A 26,362-nucleotide genomic window follows, 5' to 3' on the forward strand; every position below is an offset into this window, starting at 1 on the left:
ATACTGTTGACATTTCTCAAATCTGTAGAAAACAGTGGATGCATCAGAGAACAGAATTTATTTTTATTTGCCTTTCATTTAAAAAAATACCACAGTATGCCCTCCAGAAATGTTAAGTGGGAGACTATTTTCTAATGTGCATATTTAAGTCTGAAAAGACAGATAGGAGCTTGGAGGCTGAAACACCAATGCAGAAAATGTCAAACAAAAACCCACAGAGAAAATAAAATTACAGTCTGAGTCATCATTTATTTACAATATATTAAACTGTAATGCAAAATTACTCATAATAAGTGGTCATTTTGTTCAATAACGAAAATAAAAATATACTATTTTGAAAGCTAGCATGAATCAGTACAGATATTTATATAAATATTAATGTGTACAGTCAGCAATGTTATGTTGGCTCATCTCTTTGTTTTGCCTGGTGTTTACATGGTTTAAGAGTATCATAAAACAAGATCATAAAACAGTTTACAATTTCTTTTAAAACTCATGTTGACTGCATAGAGCAGGGTTTCCCCAACTTGGTCCTGTCCCCCCCCACCCCGGGTGCACGCTTTGGTTTTCCCCCTAGCACTACACAGCTGATTCAAATAACCAACTCATCATCAAGCTTTGATTATTTGAATCAGCTGTGTAGCGCTAGGGCAAAAACCAAAACGTGCACCCTGGCAGGCCCCAAGACCGAGTTGGGGACACCCTGGCATTGAGGGAAAAGGTGATAGGTGTGTCTTTAAAAAGCATGTATAATACAAACGCACCAAACTTCTCCCTTCACGCAAAGTATCAACAAAATCCTTTCAGCCCCACTTGCCTTGTACAGTTGGATAATACACATTTTGGCAGGCCTGCTCAATTCATTAACGCTAATTCATAAATACTAAAGAGACAGCCGAAGGGTTCAATGTAACACCAAGCAACCGTAAAAGCATGGGTCTTTAATATCTTCCTGGTTAAACTGCTGCTCTGTTATGAACAGTAGCATTGGTTCAGGACAGAATACTGATGAATCCTACATGACAAATAGGCTTCAGAGACACTGAAAAGGATTTGAATGCATTATATCCCGTTTACAGAGTGGTGATGCAACACAGGAGGATTTAACATGCGCGTTGAAGAACCCAAATCCTCACCATGTGTAATCCAGTATGGTTTATCAGAAAAAGAAAACATGTGGGTGTTGAAGGAGATATAAACTAAAGGCAAACCACCATAAAGCATGGTGTTCATTATCGTTCCCTTTGGAAAGCAAACGTCAAATGGAGAGAAAAAAAAAAAGTGAAAAGCACGAGAACAACAACAACCACAACGACAGAGGGAAGAAAGAAAAACAGCTGAGTCAAAGACTCTCACCCCAAAAGCATTTCTGCAAAGTACTTAGTTCAATTCAAGTTGAAATAAAAGGCAAGGCATTTCATAGGGTATGCTACGCTCCAACCTCCTGGAAATTCATTTTCTTGATGGCAGGACTCTCGAAAACAAATGATCTTCTTTCAAACATCAAAACAAAAAGATGGAAAAAAGAAGAGAAGGGCAAAACCTTCATCACGAAGCAGTTTGGCGCAGCAGCTCTCTTCTGTTGTCTTCCTGTTAGGAAGCATTATTCTCCTGCTAAAACAAGCAGATGAGCCGATGAAAGTGTCTTCTTTCAGGGGGGTGGCGCGGCGCTGCAGCCAGAATCTAAGCACAGCTGTAGAGGACCCTATGTACTGTATATCAGCGGCACTTCTCCCAAAAATAAACTCTGGTCTTTTTACCAGGACTCAGATAAGCAATAACACAGTGTACACATCTACTTGATAAGCAATAACACAGTGTACACATCTACTTGATAAGCAATAACACAGTGTACACATCTACTTGATAAGCAATAACACAGTGTACACGTCTACTTGATAAGCAATAACACAGTGTACACATCTACTTGATAAGCAATAACACAGTGTACACCTACTGGCAACAAAGGCTTTTTTGGTACTTATTTCCTCCGTCTTTTTTTGTTAGATTTTTTTTCTTTCTGGTCCCCCGATGCAGAAATAAAACACAAGGGAACATAGCTAGTTCTTTGGCTCAGTTACAACCATGATGACGATGACAGAGTCTAGGAAGTAGGAGACGATGGCGCCAGCCAAGCAGCATCTGTCCTCATGCAGCCAGCAGAGACAAGAAATTATTAATGGAGGTGCTGTTCAACTGGAGGGGCCAGATCCAAGATGGAGACATTGTCACATGTGACTGGTGAAATACACTAAGAGATGGTTGGCCCAGTGGAGAGTGAGAGAAACCATTAGTGTTGTGTACTGTACACTGACGTACTTCTCTTGACCTTAGCAATGCAAGCTGCTTTGTAACAGTAGAATAATAATGATAGTGTATAGTATCATTGCCATGTTGCAGGGTTAGAAGAACAGTAGAGTGGTTGTGTGTGATGACAGCACCACAGGGGCCCTCTCAACATGCAGGGTTTGTTGGCTGGTGTGTGAACTATGTTGTCTCAGAGGGCTTGTCTTCGCTGTCACTGTTGTTCAGGTAGCTGCCCCGTGTGTTTCTGGAGCGGTAGGACCCTCGGGACACACCACCTTCTTTTTTTTCTTCCTCTTCTTCGTCGGATTTGTCAAAGCAGAACCGTCTTCGGCTAGGAGGACTGGAGGGAGAGAAAGAATCAATGACAGGTCCTGAGGATAGTTACACAGTGGAGCATGATCATTACCAAACATTGATCAAATGTTCTTATCTTTTATGTAATGTTACACATATTGTGCTTCAACCAACTAAATGTGCACAAACACATGGACGGATGCATACTACCATAGCTCTAGTTATAAAACTACATTTTTAGACACAAAAAAAGTACACTTATTCCACAGAGAGCATGTGATGGGAGTATGGTTCTGGTTTGTGGTTGAATGAATCTGCTATGCACTGTGGCTTCCTCTCCAAAAACAGAACAATGGCACACCTACCGTGCACTGCCTGGCCTCGCAAGTGTAGAACAATCAAATACCATTCAGTTTAAAGAAGAAAATACCAGTGAACCTTTTTTCACTCTAATGACTTCTAAACAATAGAGCAAATCTTCCGTATGAATCGTCAGTAGAGCAACTCTGACGTACCCTCTCTCTGTCTTTAGATATTCTACCTGCCTACTGCTACTGCGTGTTTCAACCTGATTTAACATTCAAGCCCAGTTAAATTATGCAAACCTAGGGTTAATTACTGTCAATCGTGCATCTTAAATGTACTTGCTGCTTGTGTAAATCGATGCAGTGGGTCTAATTACTGCCAGAGTTTAGGGGGTTGGAGGGGGAAATCTATGGTGGCCGTCGTAATTGACGACACCTGGTATTTTCTTATTTCCGGTGCCATAAATCAGGCTGACACTTGGGTGGAGAACTAGCCAGCAGCACTATGGGTACAGCCACGTGAGCTTAGCCTTTTCCTAGGCTCTAACATCCCTGCTACTAGGCTAATCGACATTGTAATGCATCCACAACACGCTCATACCCTTCTCTCTCTATCTTTCCCCCCAAAATACCATAACGGAATTACAGCAGTGCAAAGCAATGTCACAACTGCCATTGAAGAGATGTAAACTGTAATTGCTTTCGGATGAGCTCCTGTGAATTAAGGACCTCAACTACTTCAATTAGTATTTAGGGATGGAGTGTAATTAAAAAACAAAAATGTCTTAAGATGAACCAAGTGAAGTTTGAAGCCCTAACAGGAATAAGTAAATAATAAGTCAAAGTGATGTATCATTCATAACACAGCTGATGTTTTCAAAAGGTGACTGGGTTAGATTATAAAGGAGGGGGGTGGGGGTCCTGCTGAATGTGAGACTCAGCAGAAGAGGATTGACTGAGGAAACTCTCTCTGTGGTTGGCATCATCACACCATGCAGTAGACACAGTACACACCAGGCAACACCTACTGCCAGCCTCAGTCACTGTCCGGTCTGTACAGATATTTCATCATCAGGTTGTCCACTTTCTTCTTCCTATTCTTCTCCTCCTTCTTGTTAGGAGGGGGCTGCCCCTCAGAAGGCGTCCCCGCCTCCCTCTCCCCCTCTGGGCTAGAGGCCTGGCGGCCAGGGGCTCTTTTCACGCTGTTGGTGCTTTTGTAGGAGACGGTAGAGGCACCTGAACTGGAGCCAGACTCTGAGTCAGACTCTGAATCTGAGGATGAGGAAGAAGACTCCTTTTTGGACTTCTTGTCCTTCTTCTTGGAGCTGCCCTTCCTGCTGCGGCAGTCATCATTGGAGCTGTCTGACTCGGAGACGTGGCCCCTCCTCTTCTTCTTCTTCTTACCTTGGCTCTTCTTGCCGCTGTTGCGACTGTGGCTGCGGCTGTTGCTGCGACTGTTGCTGCGGCTGTGGCTGCGACTGTGGCTGCGACTGTGGCTGCGACTGTGGCTGCTCATGCTGCTCGAGGACCTCCTACAGTCCACAGCTGACGCGGACCGTCTCAGACTGCTGGTGCTGCGCCCGCTGTCCACCCCCCTGACACTAAGCACACCCTTCCTGTCATCCTCTGTATCATCCTCTTTCCTCCCTGCCTCGGCCTCTGAGTCTTCCAGGCTGGTGCGTTTGAACTTGATGGGTTTGAAGTTCAGCACCTCGTTGATGGCCTTCTCCAGGTCGGGGTCCAGGTAGTTGCGGTGGCCGACGGTGGCCGGCTTGACGTCCGAGGTGTCAGGGAGCTCGTCATCATCTCTGTAGGAGGAGCGGGCGTGTGGCGGGGGCATGGACAGGCTGCGTCCCGTGGAGGAGTGAGAGCTGTAGGCCGAGGAGCGCTCAGTGAGGGCCACGCTGTGCCTGTCCTCCATGTCATCAAACTCGCTCAGGCGGCAGCTGCGGAAGTCAGATATGCGTGAGTCAGCACAGCTCACACTGCCAGGGCTCCTGCCCCCAGAACGGCGACTGAGAGAGGTGCTGCTGCGGCGGCTCAGGGGACTGGGAATGGTGTCGTCTGGGCTCAGGCCACGGCACGTGGTAGCGACGGAGGCCCGGCTGGGGACCATGGAGGACACGGTGGACTCTTTGTCGAAATCTCCCCAGCGGCTGTCCATGCCCTTCCTAGCCCTGCTGGTGGCTTCAGTGTAGGCCTGGGAGATAACCGAGCCACGGCCATCATCGTTCCCAGTCTGGGACTTCCTCCAGGAGCTGGAGCTGACTGAGTAGGAGTCATCCTGGGGTAAGGAGCCTTTGGGCTTGGCCTTACGGAAGGAGGAGATAGACTCCTGGGACTCCTGGTCATTCTTGAGGGAACTGAAGAGGGAGCTGTCGTCCCCTTTACCTCCGATGGAGTCATTGATGTTGGAGCGCTTCCTGTAGCTCAGGGAACTCATCACAGACACCGGCCTGCTCTGATCTACCGCTTTCTCTTTGCCCTCTTTCCATTCCTTACCCTCTTTCCCTTCCTCTGCGTCTACGTTTACGGCAAATCTAGACAGAGGATGGAGGCAGGAAGAAGGAGAGAGAGAGAGAGGGAGGAGTGGCAGGACAGAGAAACGTTGATGTACATAGAGGAAGTGGAAGAGGAGGAAGAGAAAGAATGATAGATGGAATTACATACTTAAAAGGAGAGAGATGAATGATACTTAAAACAGGAATTGGATGAGCAACAGATTGAAATCAGCAGGAAGAAAGTAAAGACAAGTAGATAGAACAATGATTCAAATTATTGTGGGGTAGAGAATGCCTGTTTGGATTCACAACGCAAGATGGACACAACAAAAACAAGACATGTACTGACTGGAGAAAAACCCTCAAACAACATGTGCTGTCTTGTCCTAATCAACTCCTTTATGCAAAATCAAAGTCTCGGTATTTAAATAGTTTAGTATGGGGGTATGCATTTGAATTTGTTGTATGTAAATGTTACACAGAATTCTAGTCAAGCATCTCATTGTGGTGAAATATGTTGAGTGATTCAGCAAGGGTGCTGGACACACATTTTCCAATTGTGTGTGTGTGTGTGCACGTCTTAACCAACACACAGAGCTGGGATCAAGGAACTGAGCTCTTCTGAAGAAAGGGAGGGTGACCGTGGAGACACACAGTTAAGAGAGATTTAAAAACTCTTTAAAAGTTGTTCAAAGTTGTGAGCAGCTGAGGGGGGGGTGGGGGGTGGGACAGTTAAATATTCTGGTAAGGAGACAAATCTAGGGCAATCGAAGCTATCAGCTGGCAGATACATCCATTAATCTCAGGGAGAGGGGAGAACGGGAGAGAGGAGGTGAGGGGGAGAGGGGGTGTAGGTATGCATGCCAGCTGGCATCCGGGCATGTCGATACATCTGCCAGGGAGGCGGCTGTCATCAAGGCAGTGACAATAAAAGACAAAGAGGATAAAGGAAACACCAGTAATAATAATAATAATAATAATAATAATAACACCCCCCCTATATCTAGCCAAGTGTTCCCTTCCAATTGTTTTATCTGCATTGGAGGCTAAGTGCTAGGCTGGACCACGTAAAATCCTGATAGGGGGTGACTGGATACTAAAACCAATTTGGTCTGCTTTGTAAGCAGGGGGAATGTGCGCATGTGCGTGTTTGGCAGTGGTGAAGATAGGACCCATGGGGAAGGGGGTGCCATACTGACCTGGAGCTCTTGAGGCTGCCGTCATCTGAGAGGTTCTTGGTCGAGCCTTTGTTTTTGGACAGCCAGGACTTGACCCCGTCCACACGGTCTTCCACCTCCGAGTCAGATGAGTCTCCCTCACTGTGTGGAGGGGAGGGACAAAACACAACGTCAGTGGGAGAAGAGAGGAGTAGAGAAAAGGTATAAAGAGGAGGAGAGGGAGGGAGGGGTGAGAGAGATGGAGTGAAGTTGAGGAGAGAATGATGGAGGGAAGAGAGAAAACGACAGGGAGAGAAAGATTCTATATTGTGTTACTGAGGAACCCGAGGAGGACCACATCTATTACTTTGGAAGAGAAGACCGCAGAAAACCACATGCACTAGATCCTAGAAGACCTAGGAAACACCCCCCCCTACACTGGTTATCACTGTGGCCCTGTGGTTAGTTGGAAATGGGGCACAGTGTGTCGCCCAAAGAGGGCTAAACTCCATTCACTCTGATCCAAAGCCACTCGAGTTAAGACAGAGCACAAGGAGAGAGACCAGGAATGGGACTAAGTGGAAACTGAAGAGAGTGGGCACAAAATGGAGAGATTTTCACTTTCATCGCTCTCACTTATCTATTCCCTCCACAGTCTCACAAAATTGCAGTTGAGCTCTTGACAAAATGATTTGATGCACAGCTCGGTTGTTGAGCTGTTTTCTCTCTAAATTATCATTACGCCGTCGACAGCCTACTGCGAAGCGTGAGGAGAAATGGAGGGTTGTTAGAAATTTGACACGGTTGAAAAGAGCATGACACTCATTAAGTGCCGTCAGAGCCCAACACTCATGTGGTGCTGAAGGTGTTACAGCCTAATAATAAAACTGAGACATGGCCTGGGGGTGAGGGGTCAAAATACCCACATCTGCTTTTAAAAACCTATTGTCTTGCTGTGGAGTAGAGAAAGAAAATAGATTTTCAACACTTTATTTTTATTGTATTTAACTAGGCAAATCAGTTTTTCAGCACGTAATCTGGCCCACAACCACATACAGTAGCTACAATTAAAATCATTATGAGGCAGAGATACAAGAGTCTCCCCTGATCGCTGAAGAAACTATTTAATTATGGGTTTGGTCATAACTAGCCCACTCTGTTTAAAACTGTACAATAACTTCAAATACTAGGCACTAAGATGGTAGTGTTAAGAAGGGAAGGGTTGGGAGTCGAGATAAAAGCATTTCTCTAGGAGGGAGGCTGTAATCAACTTTGTCTAATAGGCCAGGCATGGCCTGCAATGTGGGGAACGTCAGTGAGAATTGTTATTGTGAGTGAGCGGCTGGCTGTCTATGGCACAGAGGCCTTGTCAATAAGGGGAGTAAACAAAGAGTGAAGGAGCCCTGGGAAAAAGGAGCTAATGTTAGCTAACCGGAGCAGACAATTCCACAGCTGTTTACTCTTCTCGTCTCCTCAGAGAAAAAAAACAAACACGTGGATTTGTGTGTTTGTTGGGCTTTGCGAGTCAACACCAGACCAGCCTCTTAAGATTTGTCTTTTATCCGTTCACTTATCTGGCAACATACTGCTTAAAATAACTATAGCCGCTCCAGGAATACTAAGAGCACTGATGTTGCTTTGAAGAAAGAAAAAAAGGCTGGTATTTTTTTCTCTTGACCTTGATGACATCGCTTGAGTTCCCCAGGGCAAAATTACATTAGCTATCATTATGCAAAATCAATGTCGAAACCCTCTCTACAAAATAGTCATAATTCCATTACTTCATGGAGAGAATTTCCTTAAGCACTCATTTTTTTATTCATTTATACAAGTACAATCCTGTTGAGATTCAAATGTTTTTTGGGGGGAGACCTATCCACGACTTGAAGGATGTGCTTCTCTTTCCCCTTGTGCATTTTGTCCAAGGAGGAGCCAGTGGGTAAATGGAGGTGATGCATTCAGATCAGAGGCCTTCCCTTCCCAGGCCGGGGCCAAAACAAACCGACGGGATGACGGACCCTTTGTAATCGAGCACTTCACACATGGTGTCACACACAATTTATATCTTTGACCGCCATACCATTAGTTAAGCCGTGCCGAGAGCCCAGGGGAGGCAAACAAACACAGTGTGTGGAGGGAGACATTAATTGTCTGTGACAATCTGCCTCCAGTGGTTGTACATCTCTGTTACACACTATTACATTCATCATTAGCTCCTATGGACACTCTTCTGCTTCCTCCGCCCTGCTCCTCCTTGGTGTCCCTGGGTGTTGATTCCCACAATATTGGGGCTTTTATTAGGCAGCTCAGCCTAGACAGCAGCTCCCTATGGGGGTTCAACCCAGCCAGCCAGGCATACACATCTGTTCAAAACCTATTAAGACACATATGCTGGGAGAATTGCTGTGATCTCCAATGCCAGATTAAAAAGGGGAGATTGTGACGCAGGTTTGTTTTGTTAAAGCGACAGGAAAATGATTTCATCCTGATGTTGTTCATTTAGTCTAAAATGACTTGCCGCCTGTTTCGTGATCAAACAACGACAGACATGGATTACATCTCCAATCTATTTGAAAACAGAAATTAAAGCATAGCATGTTGAAATAACTCAATTCTGTGTCAATCAATAGTCTCCAATTACTTCTATGTATTGTGTGCGTGCCCATCTAAACGTGCCCATCTAAGTGTGCCCATCTAAACGTGCCCATCTAAGTGTGCCCATCTAAACGTGCCCATCTAAACGTGCCCATCTAAACGTGCCCATCTAAACGTGCCCATCTAAACGTGCCCATCTAAACGTGCCCATCCAAACAAAACATGTATCAAATCAGTAGCTATTAATGCCATATTACTATTACTGCCTAGTGCTAAAAAACAAAGTACATGGTTATTATGATTCAATATCAAAAACCCTGGAAAGAAGTTACATGAACTTCCCAACACTGTATTCTCTACCGCAGTGGTTCCTAAACTTTTTATAGTCCCGTACCCCTTCAAACATTCAACCTCCAGCTGCGTACCCCCTCTAGCACCAGGGTCAGCACACTCTCAAATGTTGTTATTTGCCATCATTGTAAGCCTGCCACACACACTATACAATACATTTATTAAACATAAGAACGAGTGTGAGTTTTTGTTACAACCCGGCTCGTGGGAAGTGACAAAGAGCTCTTAGAGGAACAGGGTACAAATAATAATATAATAATCAACAATAATTCTGCCCTTTATTTAACCATCTTACATATAAAACATTTTGTTAATCGAAAATTGTGAATAATTCACCACAGGTTAATGAGAAGGGTTTGCTTGAAAGGATGCACATAACTCTGGAATGTTGGGTTGTATTGGAGAGAGTCTCAGTCTTAAATAATTTTCCACACACAGTCTGTGCCTGTATTTAGTTTTCATCCTAGTGAGGGTCGAGAATCCACTCTCACATAGGTACGTGGTTGCAAAGGACATCCGAGTCTTAACAGCACGATTTGCCAAGGCAGGATACTCTGAGTGCAGCCCAATCCAGAAATCTGGCAGTGGCTTCTGATTCAACTCAATTTTCACAGAACCGCTTGTTGCAATTTTGATGAGGCTCTCTTGTTCAGATATCGGTAAGTGGACTGGAGGCAGGGCATGAAAGCATGAATCCAGTTTGCGTCATCCGTTTGGGGAAAGTACACAAAACACAAAAAAAAGTTCACAAAACATCATACAATGATGGAAAGACCTGTGTGTTGTCCTTGTTAATGCAGACAGAGAAGAGCTCTAACTTCTTAATCATAGCCTCAATTTTGTCCCGCACATTGAATATAGTTGCGAAGAGTTTGGGTAATCCTCGATTCAAATCATTCAGACGAGAAATAACATCACCCATATAGGCTAGTCGTGTGAGAAACTCGTCGTCATGCAAGTGGTCAGGGAAGTGAAAATGATGGTCAGTAATGAAAACTTTAAGCTTGTCTCTTACAATAAAAAAAACGTGTCAATTCTTTGCTCCTTGATGACCAGCGCACTTCTGTATGTTGTAAAAGCGTCACATGGTCGCTGCCCATCTCATTGTATATTGCAGAAAATACACGAGTTCAGGGGCCATGCTTTAACAAAGTTAACAATTTTCACTGTAATGTCCAAAACACCTTTCAAGCTGCCAGGCATTCCCTTGGCAGCAAGAGCCTCTCAGTGTACCTGTAACGGTTTTCTTTATGAGAAGGAGAGTCGGACCAAAATGCAGCGTGTGGTTTACGATCCATGTTTATTAATAATACGAAAACACGAATCTCCAATACAATACTACAAAACAAAACGTAACGAAACCCTAACAGCCTATATAGTGTGAACACAGGGACACATAGGACAGGAACAATCACCCACAAACACACAGTGAACCCCAGGCTACCTAAATATGGTTCCCAATCAGAGACAATGACGAACACCTGCCTCTGACTGAGAACCATATCAGGCTGAACATAGAAATAGACAAACAAGACATGAAACATAGAATGCCCACTCAGATCACACCCTGACCAATCAAAACATAGAAAATACAAAGTAAACTATGGTCAGGGCGTGACAGTACCCCCCCCCCCAAGGTGCGGACTCCGGCCGCAAAACCTGAACCTATAGGGGAGGGTCTGGGTGGGCATCTGTCCGCGGTGGCGGCTCTGGCGCTGGACGTGGACCCCACTCCATGACAGTTTTAATCCCCCTCCTAAACGTCCCTAAATAGGTTACCCACCACAATGATAACATGGGACAGAGGGACAGCTCGGGACAGAGGTAACTCGGGACAGATGGGTAGCTCAGCCCTGAGAGGAAGCTCAGCACTGAGAAGAAGCTCAGCACTGAGAAGAAGCTCAGGCAGGTGGTTAGATCCGGCAGATCCTGGCTGGCTGGCGGTTCTGGAAGATCCTGGCTGACTGGCGGATCCGGAAGATCCTGGCTGACTGGCGGATCTGGGAGAATCTGGACGACTGGCAGATCTGGGAGAATCTGGCCGACTGGCAGATCTGGGAGAATCTGGCCGACTGGCAGATCTGGGAGAATCTGGCCGACTGGCAGATCTGGGAGAATCTGGCCGACTGGCAGATCTGGGAGAATCTGGCCGACTGGCAGATCTGGAAGAGTCTGGTCGACTGGCAGATCTGGAAGAGTCTGGTCGACTGGCAGATCTGGAAGAGTCTGGTCGACTGGCAGATCTGGAAGAGTCTGGTCGACTGGCAGATCTGGAAGAGTCTGGACGACTGGCAGATCTGGAAGAGTCTGGACGACTGGCAGATCTGGAAGAGTCTGGACGACTGGCAGATCTGGAAGAGTCTGGACGACTGGCAGATCTGGAAGAGTCTGGACGACGGGCAGATCTGGAAGAGTCTGGTCGACTGGCAGATCTGGAAGAGTCTGGTCGACTGGCAGATCTGGAAGAGTCTGGACGACTGGCAGATCTGGAAGAGTCTGGACGACTGGCAGATCTGGAAGAGACTGGTCGACACAGACTGGCTGCTCTGGCTGCTCCATGCTGGCAGACTGCTCTGGCTGCTCCATGATGACTGGTAGCTCTGGCTGCTCCATGCTGACTGGCTGCTCCATGCTGACTGGCAGCTCTGGCTGCTCCATGCTGACTGGCTGCTCCATGCTGACTGGCAGCTCTGGCTGCTCCATGCTGACTGGCTGCTCTGGCTGCTCCATGCTGACTGGCTGCTCCATGCTGACTGGCTGCTCCATGCTGACTGGCGGCCCTGGCTGCTCCATGCTGACTGGCGGCCCTGGCTGCTCCATGCTGACTGGCGGCCCTGGCTGCTCCATGCTGACTGGCGGCCCTGGCTGCTCCATGCTAACTGGCAGCTCTGGCGGCTCCTTGCAGACTGGCAGCTCTGGCGGCTCCTTGCAGACTGGCAGCTTTGGCGGCATCCTGCAGACTGGCAGCTCTGGCGGCTCCTTGCAGACTGGCAGCTCCATGCAGACTGGCAGCTCTATGCAGACTGGCAGCTCCTTGCAGACTGGCAGCTCCTTGCAGACTGGCAGCTCCTTGCTAACTGGCAGCTCCTTGCTAACTGGCAGCTCTATGCTAACTGGCAGCTCTATGCTAACTGGCAGCTCTATGCTAACTGGCAGCTCTATGCTAACTGGCAGTTCTGAACAGGCGGGAGACTCCGGCAGCGCTGTAGAGAAGGCAGGCTCTAACAGCGCTAAACAGGCGGGAGACTCCGACAGCGCTGAAGAGAAGGGAGGCTCTGGCAGCGCTGGACAGGCGAGGCGCACTGTAGGCCTGATGCGTGGTGCTGGCACTGGTGGTACTGGGCCGAGGACACGCACATGAAGCCTGGTGCGGGGAGCTGCTACCGGAGGGCTGGGGTGTGGAGGTGGTACTGGAAAAACCGGACCGTGCAGGCGCACTGGAGCTCTTGAGCACCGAGCCTGCCCAACCTTACCTGGTTGAATGCTCACGGTCGCCCTGCCAGTGCGGCGAGGTGGAATAGCCCGCACTGGACTATGCAGGCGAACCGGAGAAACCGAGCGCAAGGCTGGTGCCATGTAAACCGGCCCAAGGAGACGCACTGGGGACCAGCTGCGTAGAGCCGGCTTCATGGCATTAGGCTCGACGCTCAATCTAGCCCGGCCGACACGCGGAGCTGGAATATACCGCACCGGGCTATGCACCCGCACTGGAGACACCGTGCGCACCACTGCATAACACGGTGCCTGTCCGGTCTCTCTAGCCCCCCGGTAAGCACAGGGAGTCTGCCCAGGTCTCCTACCTGGCGTAGCCATACTCCCTGTTAGCCCCCCCCCAAGAAATTTTTGGTGCTGCCTCTCGGGCTTCCTTGCCAGCCGTGTTCCCTCATATCGCCGGCTCCTCTCTCCGGCTGCCTCTGCTCTCCTAAGTGCCTCCACCTGTTCCCATGGGAGGCGATCTCTTCCAGCCAGTATCTCCTCCCAAGTGTAACAGCCCTTGCCATCCAAAACGTCCTCCCATGTCCATTCCTCTTTACGCTGCTGCTGCTGCCTGTTGACACGCTGCTTGGTCCGTTGGTGGTGGGTGATTCTGTAATGGTTTTCTTGGTGAGAAGGAGAGTCGGACCAAAATGCAGCGTGTGGTTTACGATCCATGTTTATTAATAATACGAAAACACGAATCTCCAATACAATACTACAAAACAAAACGTAACGAAACCCTAACAGCCTATATAGTGTGAACACAGGGACACATAGGACAGGAACAATCACCCACAAACACACAGTGAACCCCAGGCTACCTAAATATGGTTCCCAATCAGAGACAATGACGAACACCTGCCTCTGACTGAGAACCATATCAGGCTGAACATAGAAATAGACAAACAAGACATGAAACATAGAATGCCCACTCAGATCACACCCTGACCAATCAAAACATAGAAAATACAAAGTAAACTATGGTCAGGGCGTGACAGTACCCAAGTGGCGTCAGGAGCAACTGCTTGCACGCGCGTTACCACTCCACTATGTCTCCTTGTCATGGCATTTGTGCCATCAGTACAGATATCAACATGAGCAGCAGCTACGTTTGGCTACATACAGACCGTTATGGGAATTCCCACGAGAGAGTAACAGTTAATGTGATTGGATGTTAATTATTTGACTAGGCTGCCTGTATTTGACATTGTGTTGTTATTTCGCTGAACACGAGATAGTTTAAATTGTATTTTTGTAAGTGAAACGATGCTACTCAGGCGAGAAAACTCCCCCAAATGAATTGTCCCGTTGGAAAATAAATGGACTGTTTGAAAATGTGAAGGGAAAAAAAAAGGAATAAAATGCACATTTTTATTTGGCGGACCCCCGACGGCATTGCGCGTACCCCTGGGGGTTTGGGAATACCTGCTCTACTGTAATGTACAAGTCCGTCATTAAAGGTAGCGAAATGACTTTTACCACGAGCAGCACCACAGATAATGAGATGTGAGATGCAAGACTTCGCTCTCAGACAGTCACATACAGTGTCTGTGCATATGCACGAGTTTACTACATGCTGTCGACAGGACCAAAACAGCGGAGAAGTTTAACGCTTCAACGTTCTTTGTTGTTGCAGAAAATGACCGTCTACGTCATCTACATCATTTTGCTGAGTCTACCTTTAACATTCAGAACCCTTTCTGCTTTAACAAAAAGCAGCACTTTACACAATACTGCTTAACAAGGGTTTAACAGCAGAAACGTCAGTGACTGCTGTAAGGGAACATTGACATGGGACTGAAATGGCCCAGAGCCAGAGGTTAGCACTACGTGTGAGCTGCTTCCCAGACTAGCAAATAGCTTTTTGTAAGACATTTGAGGGTACTGCATTATATAGTGAGTGTGAAAGATTGATGAAGAACACACCCTTCGTCTTTCCGTCGTCAGAGGCAGACAGTCACGTCTCACATCCACCCCAGAGCAAGGCTCTGAAATATTCAGTAGGCCCTGAGAGCAGGGGGTGGCCGCTGGGCACATAACACTGTTCAAACAAGGCATAGTGGTGTGCGACAGAACCCCGGAGGTCCAAGAACTGAGCCCTGGGGGACACCACAAGGACTGACCAGCAACACACTTACCCAGCTATGGATGCTTACTACACCTGTTAGGTATTATGTGTTACCCTCAGTTGAAGTGGTTACTGGATGAATAACCACACAAACACTCTGGGGAAGGGGATGTTTCATGCTTGGTTTAGAAAAGCATGTTGTCAATGGCATTCATGCAGTTCAGCATGTGGCGTCATGCAGTGAAGAGTGGAGCAAATTAGGTTATGGGGGAATAGCTGAGCCCTGGAATAACGATGCAGTATCACTGAGCTTGTTCGTTGAATGGTATCCCATAGTTCAGTCCTTATTCAGTGACATATGAGTCCTAAACTTGAATTTATATGAGATGGCTTGAACATTGACAATAGATTTGCTGCTTGATATTGCATCTTTTCCAGTGAAGGGCAACAGACTATTCCAAAACAGCAGTTAAAACACACAATGTCAGACATGAGCTCAAGTTCCTCACGTTTTGTTCCTTCTTTTCTGATACTTTGTCACCATTTCTTGTAAACTGGTCATGATGAAGGATGACAGACAGAGACACAAAGAAAGAAAGAAAGAATACAAACACAAAACAAACAAAAGAAAAGTGAGACAGGAAGTTGGTAGGTACAGTCCAAGTAAACCAAAATAACGTGATGAATAGGATAATGGTTGAAGGATCTACATCCTAAATCATTGTGGATATCATGGCTGATGTGGTGGTGATGATGATGATGACCATAGAGATCCTATTAAGTATTTTAATCCCTAATTCTATGATGATGACCATGTGGTTCTATTAAAAATATTTCCTCCCAGTGGGAGTGATTCAACCGCTGCCTATTGCACCCCACATCATCCTGATCCACATCCTGTTACCGCATGGAGAAGAGTACACAGTATACTCAAACCTGACTCACAGAGCTATTTACTTCTGGGAGGAAGAGAGGGAAGAAAGGCCTTCTCCCCGGGACTGCACTCATAAACAAACCAGGCTTGGAGGGAGCACAGAGCGAGTAAATAAATAAGGAACGTGAGGAGACAGAACTCTATTTCACTGACGTAGCTTTAGCTAGCCGCCTATCTCATCAAATACAGGAGTAATATTTCAATTTAAAAAATGCCCGAAAATTAAGCCCAGCAGTTTTCAGGTCATAAATCTTTCAGAGTGTGTGAATAAGAAATGACGGAGTCTGGGGAGAGTTCTCTGATCGCTTTATCCAAAGCCTCTTTCAATGGAACATCCATCCTGACTGGGTCATTCTCTCTCCATCTCCCTCTGCTTCAAAGTTTATCTACAGTTTAACTGTGCAACAGTAGCTACTCTATATGCTGAGTGCGTGCTCACTTGCTGACACTTGCTGTCATGAGAGGACATGAGGTAAATGTTCGGGCACTAAATAGACAACTATACCTGTTGATGAGGTCCTCGTTGTCGTCACTCTCCATCTCATCTTCGATGGCAGCCTGGAGGTCACCAATCCTCTTGAAGGCTAGTTTAAGGTCTGCCTGCAGGCTCTGATTGGCTGCCTCCAAGCTTTCAATATCCATTTCCTGTTGGAAGAGAGTGAGAAAATCTAAGCTAAGGTCCCAGCATTACACCTACATCAGACCATTTCTGAAGTCTCTTTGTCAGTCTCATTTCCCTGAATGTCTAATACTCCAGAACAATGCAAGGTTGATGGGAATTGCAGCCGTTATTTAATATCTTCAAAGTGCCCCACTTTAAAAAGGCAGTCTGTACAGTGTCCCAGTCCCCTCGACCCATTTGTGACTTTGGGTCTTACCAGCTCATGTTTCTTGCGGCTGGCCTCTCCCTCCTTCTTGGCCAGTTCTCCCATCTCCTCCTTGATATCTCTGATCTGTCTCTGGAGCCGCTTGTTCTGCTCCTTCTCCCGGGTCTCGCTCGTGCTGCGGTGATCCCGCTCCTCTGTTAGCTTCTCAAGGTTCTCCTTCAGGCGGGCCACCAGGCTCTGAATGACCAACAGCAGACAGGGACCGTGTTAGAAGAACCACTGCACTGACAGCCTATACAGTATCTGGCACAGGTCAGAGACCTTATCATGCATGCAGCTATGAGAGATACTCCATATCTAAAAGGGGATTTTAAAAAAAAACTACACTTCCTTGCCTTGAGATATTTCCCCAAATAATGGCAAGAAACTTGGCCTACTAATTAAATAGTGGTTTAAAATGCCATGGGTAGCAAAAAGACATGGCTAAATACGACCTTAAAAGCCCTTCTAACTCTGGATGCATCTTTCCCAAAGCTGAACAATGCTTAGCCATTCTTTCTATTATTCCAGCCAGTGCAGAACATTGAAAGATAGGAATTATCTGAGCAAGTTAAAGCAGTGTGTCTGGCTGTCTGCACATTGCTGGTAATTACGTCTTAAAGTTGCCAAAATGAGCAAAGATGCATTTGTCAGAGGGGCAGAAAATTGATTAAAAATGTTCCCTGGCTGTGTGCGAACAGTAACCTTTATCCTTCACGTAAACGTTTGTCGCAGAATGTAATTTGAAACTGACAGAATAACAAATTATATTGTGGAGTGAATAGAATATGAGCTAGTCCGATGACGAACAGAGCAGATTTTCTAACTAACTGTGATATGCTAACAGTCCGAGCTAGAAGAAGGTTATGTGAGGCTGAACCCAGCACTGAGGGGACAAAACTTGCATGGTATAACAGAGGTAGTAGGAGTCAATCGTCTTGAGGAAATGGTTTTCATTTGCTCCCCAAAAAGTTGCCCATTCATCCCCTAGGCAATTCTTCAGCAATGACCTTCCACCCCCCATACACACACGCTGGGTAGGCTGCCAGGCAAAAACCAACACTCCTCCTCTAGAATGCCCCTCAGCCCCCCTGACTGCTCTCACCTCCAAGCGTTTGACCTGCGTCTTCTCAAATTCCATCTTGGTCTCCATCTCTCGGATCTTGGCCTCCTGCCTGCTGACCAGAGACTTCTCCACCATAGAAGTCTCCTGGAACTCCAGCTGGCTTTGCAGTGCCGAGAGCTAAGAGTGAAATACACGATTAGGAACATACACACAAGGCAGAGTTTTAGAATAAACAACATACTGTAGCAGCAATAAACTGATATGACAGTATATTATGTATATACAGTATACTGTATTTACAGTGCATTCGGAAGTATTCAGACCCCTTGACTTTTTCCACATTTTGTTTCGTTACAGCCTTATTCTAAAACGGATTCAATTGTTATTTTTCTCTCATCAATCTACACACAATACCCCATAATGACAAAGCAGAAATAGGTTTAGATTTTTTTCATATTTCAGAAGTATTCAGACCCTTTACTCAGTATTTAGCTGAAGCACTTTTGGCAACAATTACAGCCTTGAGTCTTCTTGGGTATGACGCTACAAGCTTGACACACATGTACTTGGGGAGTTTCTCCCATTCTTCTCTGCAGATCCTCTCAAGCTCTGTCAGGTTGGATGGGAGTGTTGCTGCACTGCTATTTTCAGGTCTCTCCAGAGATGTTCAATTGGGTTCAAGTCCGGGCCACTCAAGGACATTCAGAGACTTGTCCAGAAGCCATTCCTGCGTTGTCTTGGTTGTGTGCTTAGGGTCATTGTCCTGTTGGAAGGTGAACCTTCTGCCGAGTCGGAGGTCCTGAGCGCTCTGGAGCAGGTTTTCATCAAGGATTTCTCTGTACTTTGCTCTGTTCATCTTTCCCTTGATCCTGACTAGTCTCCCAGTCCCTGCCACCGAAAAACATCCCCACAACGTGATGCTGTCACCACCATGCTTCACCATAGGGATGGTGCCAGGCCGGACGCTTGGCATTCAACCCAAAGAGTTCAAACGTGGTTTCATCCGACCAGAGAATCTTGTTTCCCATGGTCTGAGAGTACTTCTTGTGCCTTTTTGCAAACTTCAAGTGAGATGTCATGTGCCTTTTACTGAGGATTGGCTTCAGTCTGGCCACTCTATCATAATTGTTTTTTTATTTAACCTTTATTTAACTAGTCAGTTAAGAAGAAATTATTATTTACAATGACGGCCTACACCGGCAAAATCTGGACCACTGCACTACTCGGATGCACACAAAGGCCTGATTGGTGGAGTGCTGCAGAGTTGGTTGTCCTTCTCGAAGGTGCTCCCATCTCCAAAGAGGAACTCTGGAGCTCTGTCAGAGTGACCATCGGGTTCTTGGCCACCTCCCTGACCAAGGGGCCCTTATCCCCCGATTGCGCAGTTTGGCCAGCTTTAGGAAGAGTCTTGGTGATTACAAACTTCTTCCATTTAAGAATGATGGAAGCCACTGTGTTCTTGGGGACTTTCAATGCTGCAGACATTTGTTGGTACCCTTTCCCAGATCGGTGCCTCGACAAAATCCTGTCTCGGAGCTCTACGGACAATTCCTGTGACCTCATGGCTTGGTTTTTGCTTTGACATGCACTGTCAACTGTGTGACCTTATATAGACAGGTGTGTGCCTTTCCAAATCATGTCCAATCAATTTAATATACCTCAGGTGGACGCCAATCAAGTTGTAGAAACATCTCAAGGATGATCAATTGAAGCAGGGTGCACCCGAGCTCAATTTCGAGTCTCATAGCAAAGGGTCTGAATATTTATGTAAATACGTTTTTTAAAATTTGTAATACATTTTCAAAAATGTTCTAAAACCTTAATTGTGGGGTATTGTGTGTAGATTGATGAATAAAAAATGTTTTTAATACATTTTTGAATAAGTCTGTAACGTAACAAAATGTGGGAAAAGTAATGGGGTCTGAATACTATTCGAAGTGAACTGTATATATAAAATGTATTAAAAAAATGCAAGATGTAACAATTTAAAATATTTACAATTCATATGAGGAAATCAGTCAATTGAAATACAGTTGAAGTCAGAAGTTTACATACACCTTAGCCAAATAGATTTAAACTCAGTTTTTCACAATTACTGACATTTAATCCTCGTAAAAATTCCCTGTCTTAGGTCAGTTAGGATCACCACTTCATTTTAAGAATGTGAAATGTCAGAATAATAGAGAGAGAATTATTTATTTCAGCATTTATTTCTTTCATCACATTACCAGTGTCAGAAGTTTACATACACTCAATTAGTATTTGGAAGCATTGCCTTTAAATTGTTAACTTAACTTAACTTGGGTCAAATGTTTTGGGGAGCCTTCCACAAGCTTCCCACAATAAATTGGGTAAATTTTGGCCCATTCCTCCTGACAGAGCTGGTGTAACTGAGTCAGTTTTGTAGGCCTCCTGGCTCGCACACGCTTTGGCTAAGGGAGGGTGGGGGAAGGCCTTGTAGGCATCTCGAAAAAAGGCAAGTAGCAGTGATCTAGTGTTTTTCCTAAGCGAGTGCTAGAGTCAATGTGTTGATAAAAATTTGGTAGCGTTTCGCCAGCTACAATAAATGCAGCCTCAGGATATGTGGTTTCCAGTTTGTATAAAGTCCAGTGTAGTTCCTTCAGGGCCGTCGTGGTATCGGTTTGGGGGAGAAGGCTGTGACTATAACTGAAGAAAATTATCTTTGAAGGTAATACGGTCGACATTTGATTGAGAGGTATTCTAGGTCGGGTGAACAAACAGACTTGAGTTTCTGTACGTTATCACAATCACACCATGAGTAGTTAATCATGAAGCATACACCACTGCCTTTCTTCTTCTCGGAGAGTTCTTTATTCCTGTCTGCGCGATGAACTGCGCGATGAACTGAGAACCCAGCTGGATGTACGGACGGGGACAGTATACCCAGAGAGAGCCATAATTATGTGAAACAGAGTATGTTACAGTCCCGGATGTCTCTCTTGAAGGAGATCCTCACCCTGAGCTTTACCGTCCAGGGACTGAATTTAGCAAGTAATATACTCGGAAGCGGTGGATGACTAGAAGTCCACTCCAAACACCTCTTCTCTGCCGGCGGTAACTTGGAGCAGCCTCTGGGATAAGTTTGATTTCCCTGTGGGGTACAAACAAAGAATCCAAATCGGGAAAGTCATATTTCTGGTCGTAATGCTGGTGAGTTACCGCCGCTCTGATATCCAAAAGTTATTTCCGTCTGTATGTAATGTAAAAAAACGTTCCGGGCTAATAATGTAAGAAATAACACACACACAAAAAAATACTATAAAGTTGCTTAGGAGCTAGAAGCAGAGCTGACATGTCTGTCGGCGCCTTCTTGCTGATGGCCAGTTGGACGTACTGCCAAATTCTCAAAAACAACGTTGGTAGAGAAATGGTAGAGAAATGAACATTACATTCTCTGGCAACAGCTCTGGCGGACATTCCTGCAGTCAGCATGTCATTTGCACACTCCCTCAAATCTTGAGACATCTGTGGCATTGTGTTGTGTGACAAAACTGAACATTTTATTGTGGCTTTTTATTGTCCCCAGCACAAGGTGCACCCGTGTAATGATCATGCTGTTTTATCAGCTTCTTGATATGCCACATCTGTCAGGTGGATGGAATATCTTGGCAAAGGAGAAATGCTCACTAACAGGGATGTAAACAAATTTGTACACAACATTTGAGAGAAATAAGCTTTTTGTGCATATGGAACACTTCTGGGATCTTTTATGTCAGCTCATGAAACATGGGACAAACACTTTACATGTTGTATTTATATTTTTGTTCAGCGTATATTATGTTATCATATATGAATGCAACAGCCTACAGTAATAGTGCTAATGTTCTCAGAACACTACCAGTGTTACAGCCAACCAATACCTTAGGCCTGAGGGCTACTCCATATCCACACCAGGGCCTTAGGCCTGAGGGCTACTCTCTATAGCCACACCAGGGCCTTAGGCCTGAGGGCTACTCTCTATAGCCACACCAAGGCCTTAGACCTGAGGGCTACTCTCTATAGCCACACCAGGGCCTTAGGCCTGAGGGCTACTCCATATCCACACCAGGGCCTTAGGCCTGAGGGCTACTCTCTATAGCCACACCAAGGCCTTAGACCTGAGGGCTACTCTCTATAGCCACACCAGGGCCTTAGGCCTGAGGGCTACTCCATATCCACACCAGGGCCTTAGGCCTGAGGGCTACTCTCTATAGCCACACCAAGGCCTTAGGCCTGAGGGCTACTCTCTATAGCCACACCAGGGCCTTAGGCCTGAGGGCTACTCCATATCCACACCAGGGCCTTAGGCCTGAGGGCTACTCTCTATAGCCACACCAAGGCCTTAGGCTTGAAGGCTAGTCTCTATAGACACACCAGGGCCTTAGGCCTGAGGGCTACTCTCTATAGCCACACCAAGGCCTTAGGGCTACTCCATATCCACACCAGGGCCTTAGGCCTGAGGGCTACTCTCTATAGCCACACCAAGGCCTTAGGCTTGAAGGCTAGTCTCTATAGACACACCAGGGCCTTAGGCCTGAGGGCTACTCTCTATAGCCACACCAAGGCCTTAGGGCTACTCTCTATATCCACACCAGGGCCTTAGGCCTGAGGGCTACTCTCTATAGCCACACCAAGGCCTTAGGCTTGAAGGCTACTCTCTATAGCTACACCAGGTTCTTAGGCCTGAGGGCTACTCTCTATAGCCACACCCGGGCCTTAGGCCTGAGGACTACTCTCTATAGCCACACCAGGGCCTTAGGCCTGAGGGCTACTCTCTATAGCCACACCAGGGCCTTAGGCCTGAGGGCTACTCTCTATAGCCACACCAGGGCCTTAGGCCTGAGGGCTACTCTCTATAGCCACACCAGGGCCTTAGGCCTGAGGGTTACTCTATGAGCCATGCACATCTTTGTCATTGTTCTTGCCCGAGTGAAAAGTTGAAAACATCTCTACTGGGTGCTGTTCACATCTCATTTAATTTATATTATTCAAAGCATAGAGCCGTGCACCAGACTGAATTAATTTTCATTATTTCTAAAAGTTGCTCCGCTGTTTCAAAGGAGACAAACTAAACTCATCAAAAAAAGAAACGTCCTCTCACTGTTAACTGTGGTAATAATTTTCAGCAAACTTAACAAGATTCAACAACAGACATAAACTGAACAAGTTCCATAGACATGTGACTAACAGAAATGGAATAATGTGTCCCTGAACAAAGGGGGGGTCAAAATCAAAGGTAACAGTCAGCATCTGGTGTGGCCACCAGCTGCATTAAGTACTGCAGTGCATCTCCTCCTCATGGACTGCACCAGATTTGCCAGTTATTGCCGTGAGATGTTACCCCACTCTTCCACCAAGGCACCTGCAAGTTCCCAGAGATTTCTGTGGGGAATGGCCCTAGACCTCACCCTCCGATCCAACAGGCACCAGACGTGTTCAATGGGATTGAGATCCGTGCTCTTCGCTGGCCATGGCAGAACACTGACATTCCTGTCTTGCAGGAAATCACGCACAGAACGAGCAGTATGGCTGGTGGCACTGTCATGCTGGAGGGTCATGTCAGGATGAGCCTGCAGGAAGGGTACCACGGACCCTCCACCTCCAAATCGATCCCGCTCCAGAGTACAGGCCTCGGTGTAAAGCTCATTCCTTCGATGATAAACGCGAATCCAACCGTCACCCCTGGTGAGACAAAACTGGCACTCGTCAGTGAAGAGCACGTTTTGCCAGTCCTGTCTGGTCCAGCGACGGTGGGTTTGTGCCCATAAGCGACGTTGTTGCCAGTGATGTCTGGTGAAGACCTGCCTTACAACAGGCCTACAAGCCCTCAGTCCAGCCTCTCTCAGCCTATTACGGACAGTCTGAGCACTGTTGGAGCGATTATGCATTCCTGGTGTAACTCGGGCAGTTGTTGTTGCCATCCTGTACCTGTCCCGCAGGTGTGATGTTCGGATGTACCGATCCTGTGTAGGTGTTGTTACCCGTGGTCTGCCACTGTGAGGATGATCAGCTGTCCGTCCTGTCTCCCTGTAGCGCTGTCTTAGGCGTCTCACAGTACGGACATTGCAATTTATTGCCCTGGCCAAATCTGCAGTTCTCATACCTCTTTGCAGCATGCCTAAGGCACGTTCACGCAGATGAGCAGGGACCCTGGGTATCTTTCTTTTGCTGTTTTTCAGAGTCAGTAGAAAGGCTTTTTTAGTGTCCTAGGTTTTCATAACTGTGATCTTAATTGCCTACCATCTGTAAGCTGTTAGTGTCTTAACGACCGTGCATGTTCATTCATTATTTATGGTTCATTGAACAAGCATGGGAAACAGTGTTTAAACCCTTTACAATGAAGATCTGTGAAGTTATTTTGATCCTGAAAAAGGGACGTTTCTTTTTTTGCTTGAGTTTATTTGCTAGGAATAACAATTTCCTGAATATTGACTTTGGGACATGCGTGGGCGGTCAGACGAGGCCTCTTTGTTTCATCTGAAACCAATAAAAGAACATCTAGCTTTATGCCCTCCAGTCCAACTCAAGTCTTTAAATAGGCCGTAATCTTTAAGGAAAGAAAAGTTGACAGTTTTAAAACATACTGACTATATAATTATTATTATGATGTGAAATGAAGTGAAAGAAACTGTCCTTTACAAGCTCCTGTATGAGGGAGTCCCTGGGAGCACCAATAAGATGACAGCTTCACTGCCATAATGACTGACTAGGCATCAGAGAGCAAGAGAGAGTGAGAGAAAAGGGGGGGGGATTTGGACACGGCCCTCTTAGCCTGATGATCTTAGATCCAACCTCTCCCTCAGCGACAGCGGGGATAATTGTTCCGAGCCCAGGGTCTCTGATGGTTATCTCCAGATTGGAGCGGCACAACGTGAGTGTCATGCTACAACACAAATGTCCCATGTCTGGGTGCTACTAAGGGGCAACAGACAGAGAGGTAAAGGTATTACAGACTTGATCCCATACAGGGTCACCTTGATTTGATGTTGACAAGAACAGCCACAGACTGTGACCACACTACACAGCACTAGACTGAAATCACTAGGACTGAAGGGTGCATATGCTAAAGCTGGAGGCTACTAAAGTTGAACACCCGACTGGGCACCGCGACAGTCTGACAGACGTTCTCCATCTTCAACTGTCAAACGGAGTTGACCAATTCTGTTAATCTGATAGACACATCTCTCCAAAATGACACATCGATTATAAGTCAATAATTTGTTAAGACTGCCATGCAAAGAGAGGGGATAGGGGTGGATGAATTTAAATTCCATGGGGCGGATGACTTATGTCAGCTAGCTAGTCCTGCTCAATGAGTCTCATTATGTTGTTCTAAGTGCAGACAAAGTGCTGCATTAGGGAATAGACAGGACTATCCTATACCCTCCCCGGCTAAACAACTATGTCCCAGTAAACTGTACCTTCTCCTGGACATCCTGCTTCTGCTTGAGGGCCTCCTCCAGCTGGGCTTGTAGGTCAGAGATCTGGGCTAGGTTCTGAGTTGACTACACACACACACACACACACACGCACACGCACACGCACACACACACGCACACACACACACAGGTTAGCTACTTTAACACTCATTTATCTCTACAGTGTACTGCGTGATGTCTCCTTTATTAGCACAGTATAACATGATATATTCTTATCCATTTGGTCTACACAGACAACAGATTGATCAACAACCATAAACAAACATGTTGATGGGGACAATGTCACAGGGACATATTTTTAAACGCACAAGCAGGGAGGGGAGACATCAATACATCTCATTGTGAAATCACTTATCAGAGATGAGTGCTTTTTCTGCTACATGAAGCGCTCAGCATAGCGAGCCCAGGGGAACAGCTTTCTCACTTTAGACGGGATACATTCATTTGAATCTAGTGGAAGCTGATCACTCATATTTCTACCAGTGTTAGACAGACAGAGCTCACTTTTCATTTCCACTTGATAGCAATCTGCTCTACACATATACATTAACACTAAGCTGCTAGCTAATACTACTTACACCATTGAAATAATGCAGATTTACCAGAATGTGACTGTGTGTGTGTGTGTGTGTGTTACCTGGGAGACAGCTGACTTGTGCTTCTTCATGAGCTCGTTCATATCCTCCTGGTCCTCCTCCATACGAGACTGCAGATCATTCTTCTCTCTCTGCAGCCTGCTCAACTGCTCCTCCAGCTGAGAGAGAGAGAGGGAGAGAGAGAGAGAGAGAGAGAGGGAGAGAGAGAGAGAGACAGAGAGAGAGAGAGAGAGAGAGAGAGAGACAGACAGACAGACAGACAGACAGAGAGAGAGACAGAGAGAGAGAGAGAGAGAGAGAGAGGGAGAGACAGAGACAGAGAGAGACAGACAGACAGAGAGAGAGAGAGGGAGAGAGAGAGACAGAGAGAGAGACAGAGAGAGAGACAGAGAGAGAGAGAGAGAGA

General features: G+C 46.3%; 1 protein-coding gene across 23 annotated transcripts in view; it reads right to left on the reverse strand.

Annotated features, from left to right (window-relative positions):
- Nucleotides 1-229: 229 nt before the first annotated feature.
- LOC110507883 (unconventional myosin-XVIIIa) overlaps nucleotides 230-26,362 on the reverse strand; it is a 168,947-nt gene continuing 142,814 nt past the window's right edge. For 11 of the 23 annotated variants that reach the window (XM_090223785.1, XM_090223784.1, XM_090223788.1 and 8 more), the window contains 9 exons: nucleotides 25,998-26,114; nucleotides 25,343-25,426; nucleotides 17,961-18,098; nucleotides 16,868-17,053; nucleotides 16,495-16,634; nucleotides 15,565-15,609; nucleotides 6,607-6,726; nucleotides 3,935-5,446; nucleotides 230-2,647 (listed from right to left, as the gene is read on the reverse strand). In XM_090223785.1, coding sequence (XP_090079911.1) covers nucleotides 3,943-5,446; nucleotides 6,607-6,726; nucleotides 15,565-15,609; nucleotides 16,495-16,634; nucleotides 16,868-17,053; nucleotides 17,961-18,098; nucleotides 25,343-25,426; nucleotides 25,998-26,114 — 2,334 coding nt within the window. In that variant the 3' untranslated portion in view covers nucleotides 230-2,647; nucleotides 3,935-3,942. Of the gene's footprint in view, nucleotides 2,648-3,920; nucleotides 5,447-6,606; nucleotides 6,727-15,564; nucleotides 15,610-16,494; nucleotides 16,635-16,867; nucleotides 17,054-17,960; nucleotides 18,099-25,342; nucleotides 25,427-25,997; nucleotides 26,115-26,362 lie in introns of all 23 variants that reach the window. The other 12 variants (XM_090223797.1, XM_090223799.1, XM_090223783.1 and 9 more) reach the window with 5 other exon arrangements.

This window comes from Oncorhynchus mykiss, chromosome 27 (assembly GCF_057628025.1).
Source record: "Oncorhynchus mykiss isolate SJ-2025 chromosome 27, ASM5762802v1, whole genome shotgun sequence".
NCBI classification, from domain to species: Eukaryota; Metazoa; Chordata; class Actinopteri; order Salmoniformes; family Salmonidae; genus Oncorhynchus; species Oncorhynchus mykiss.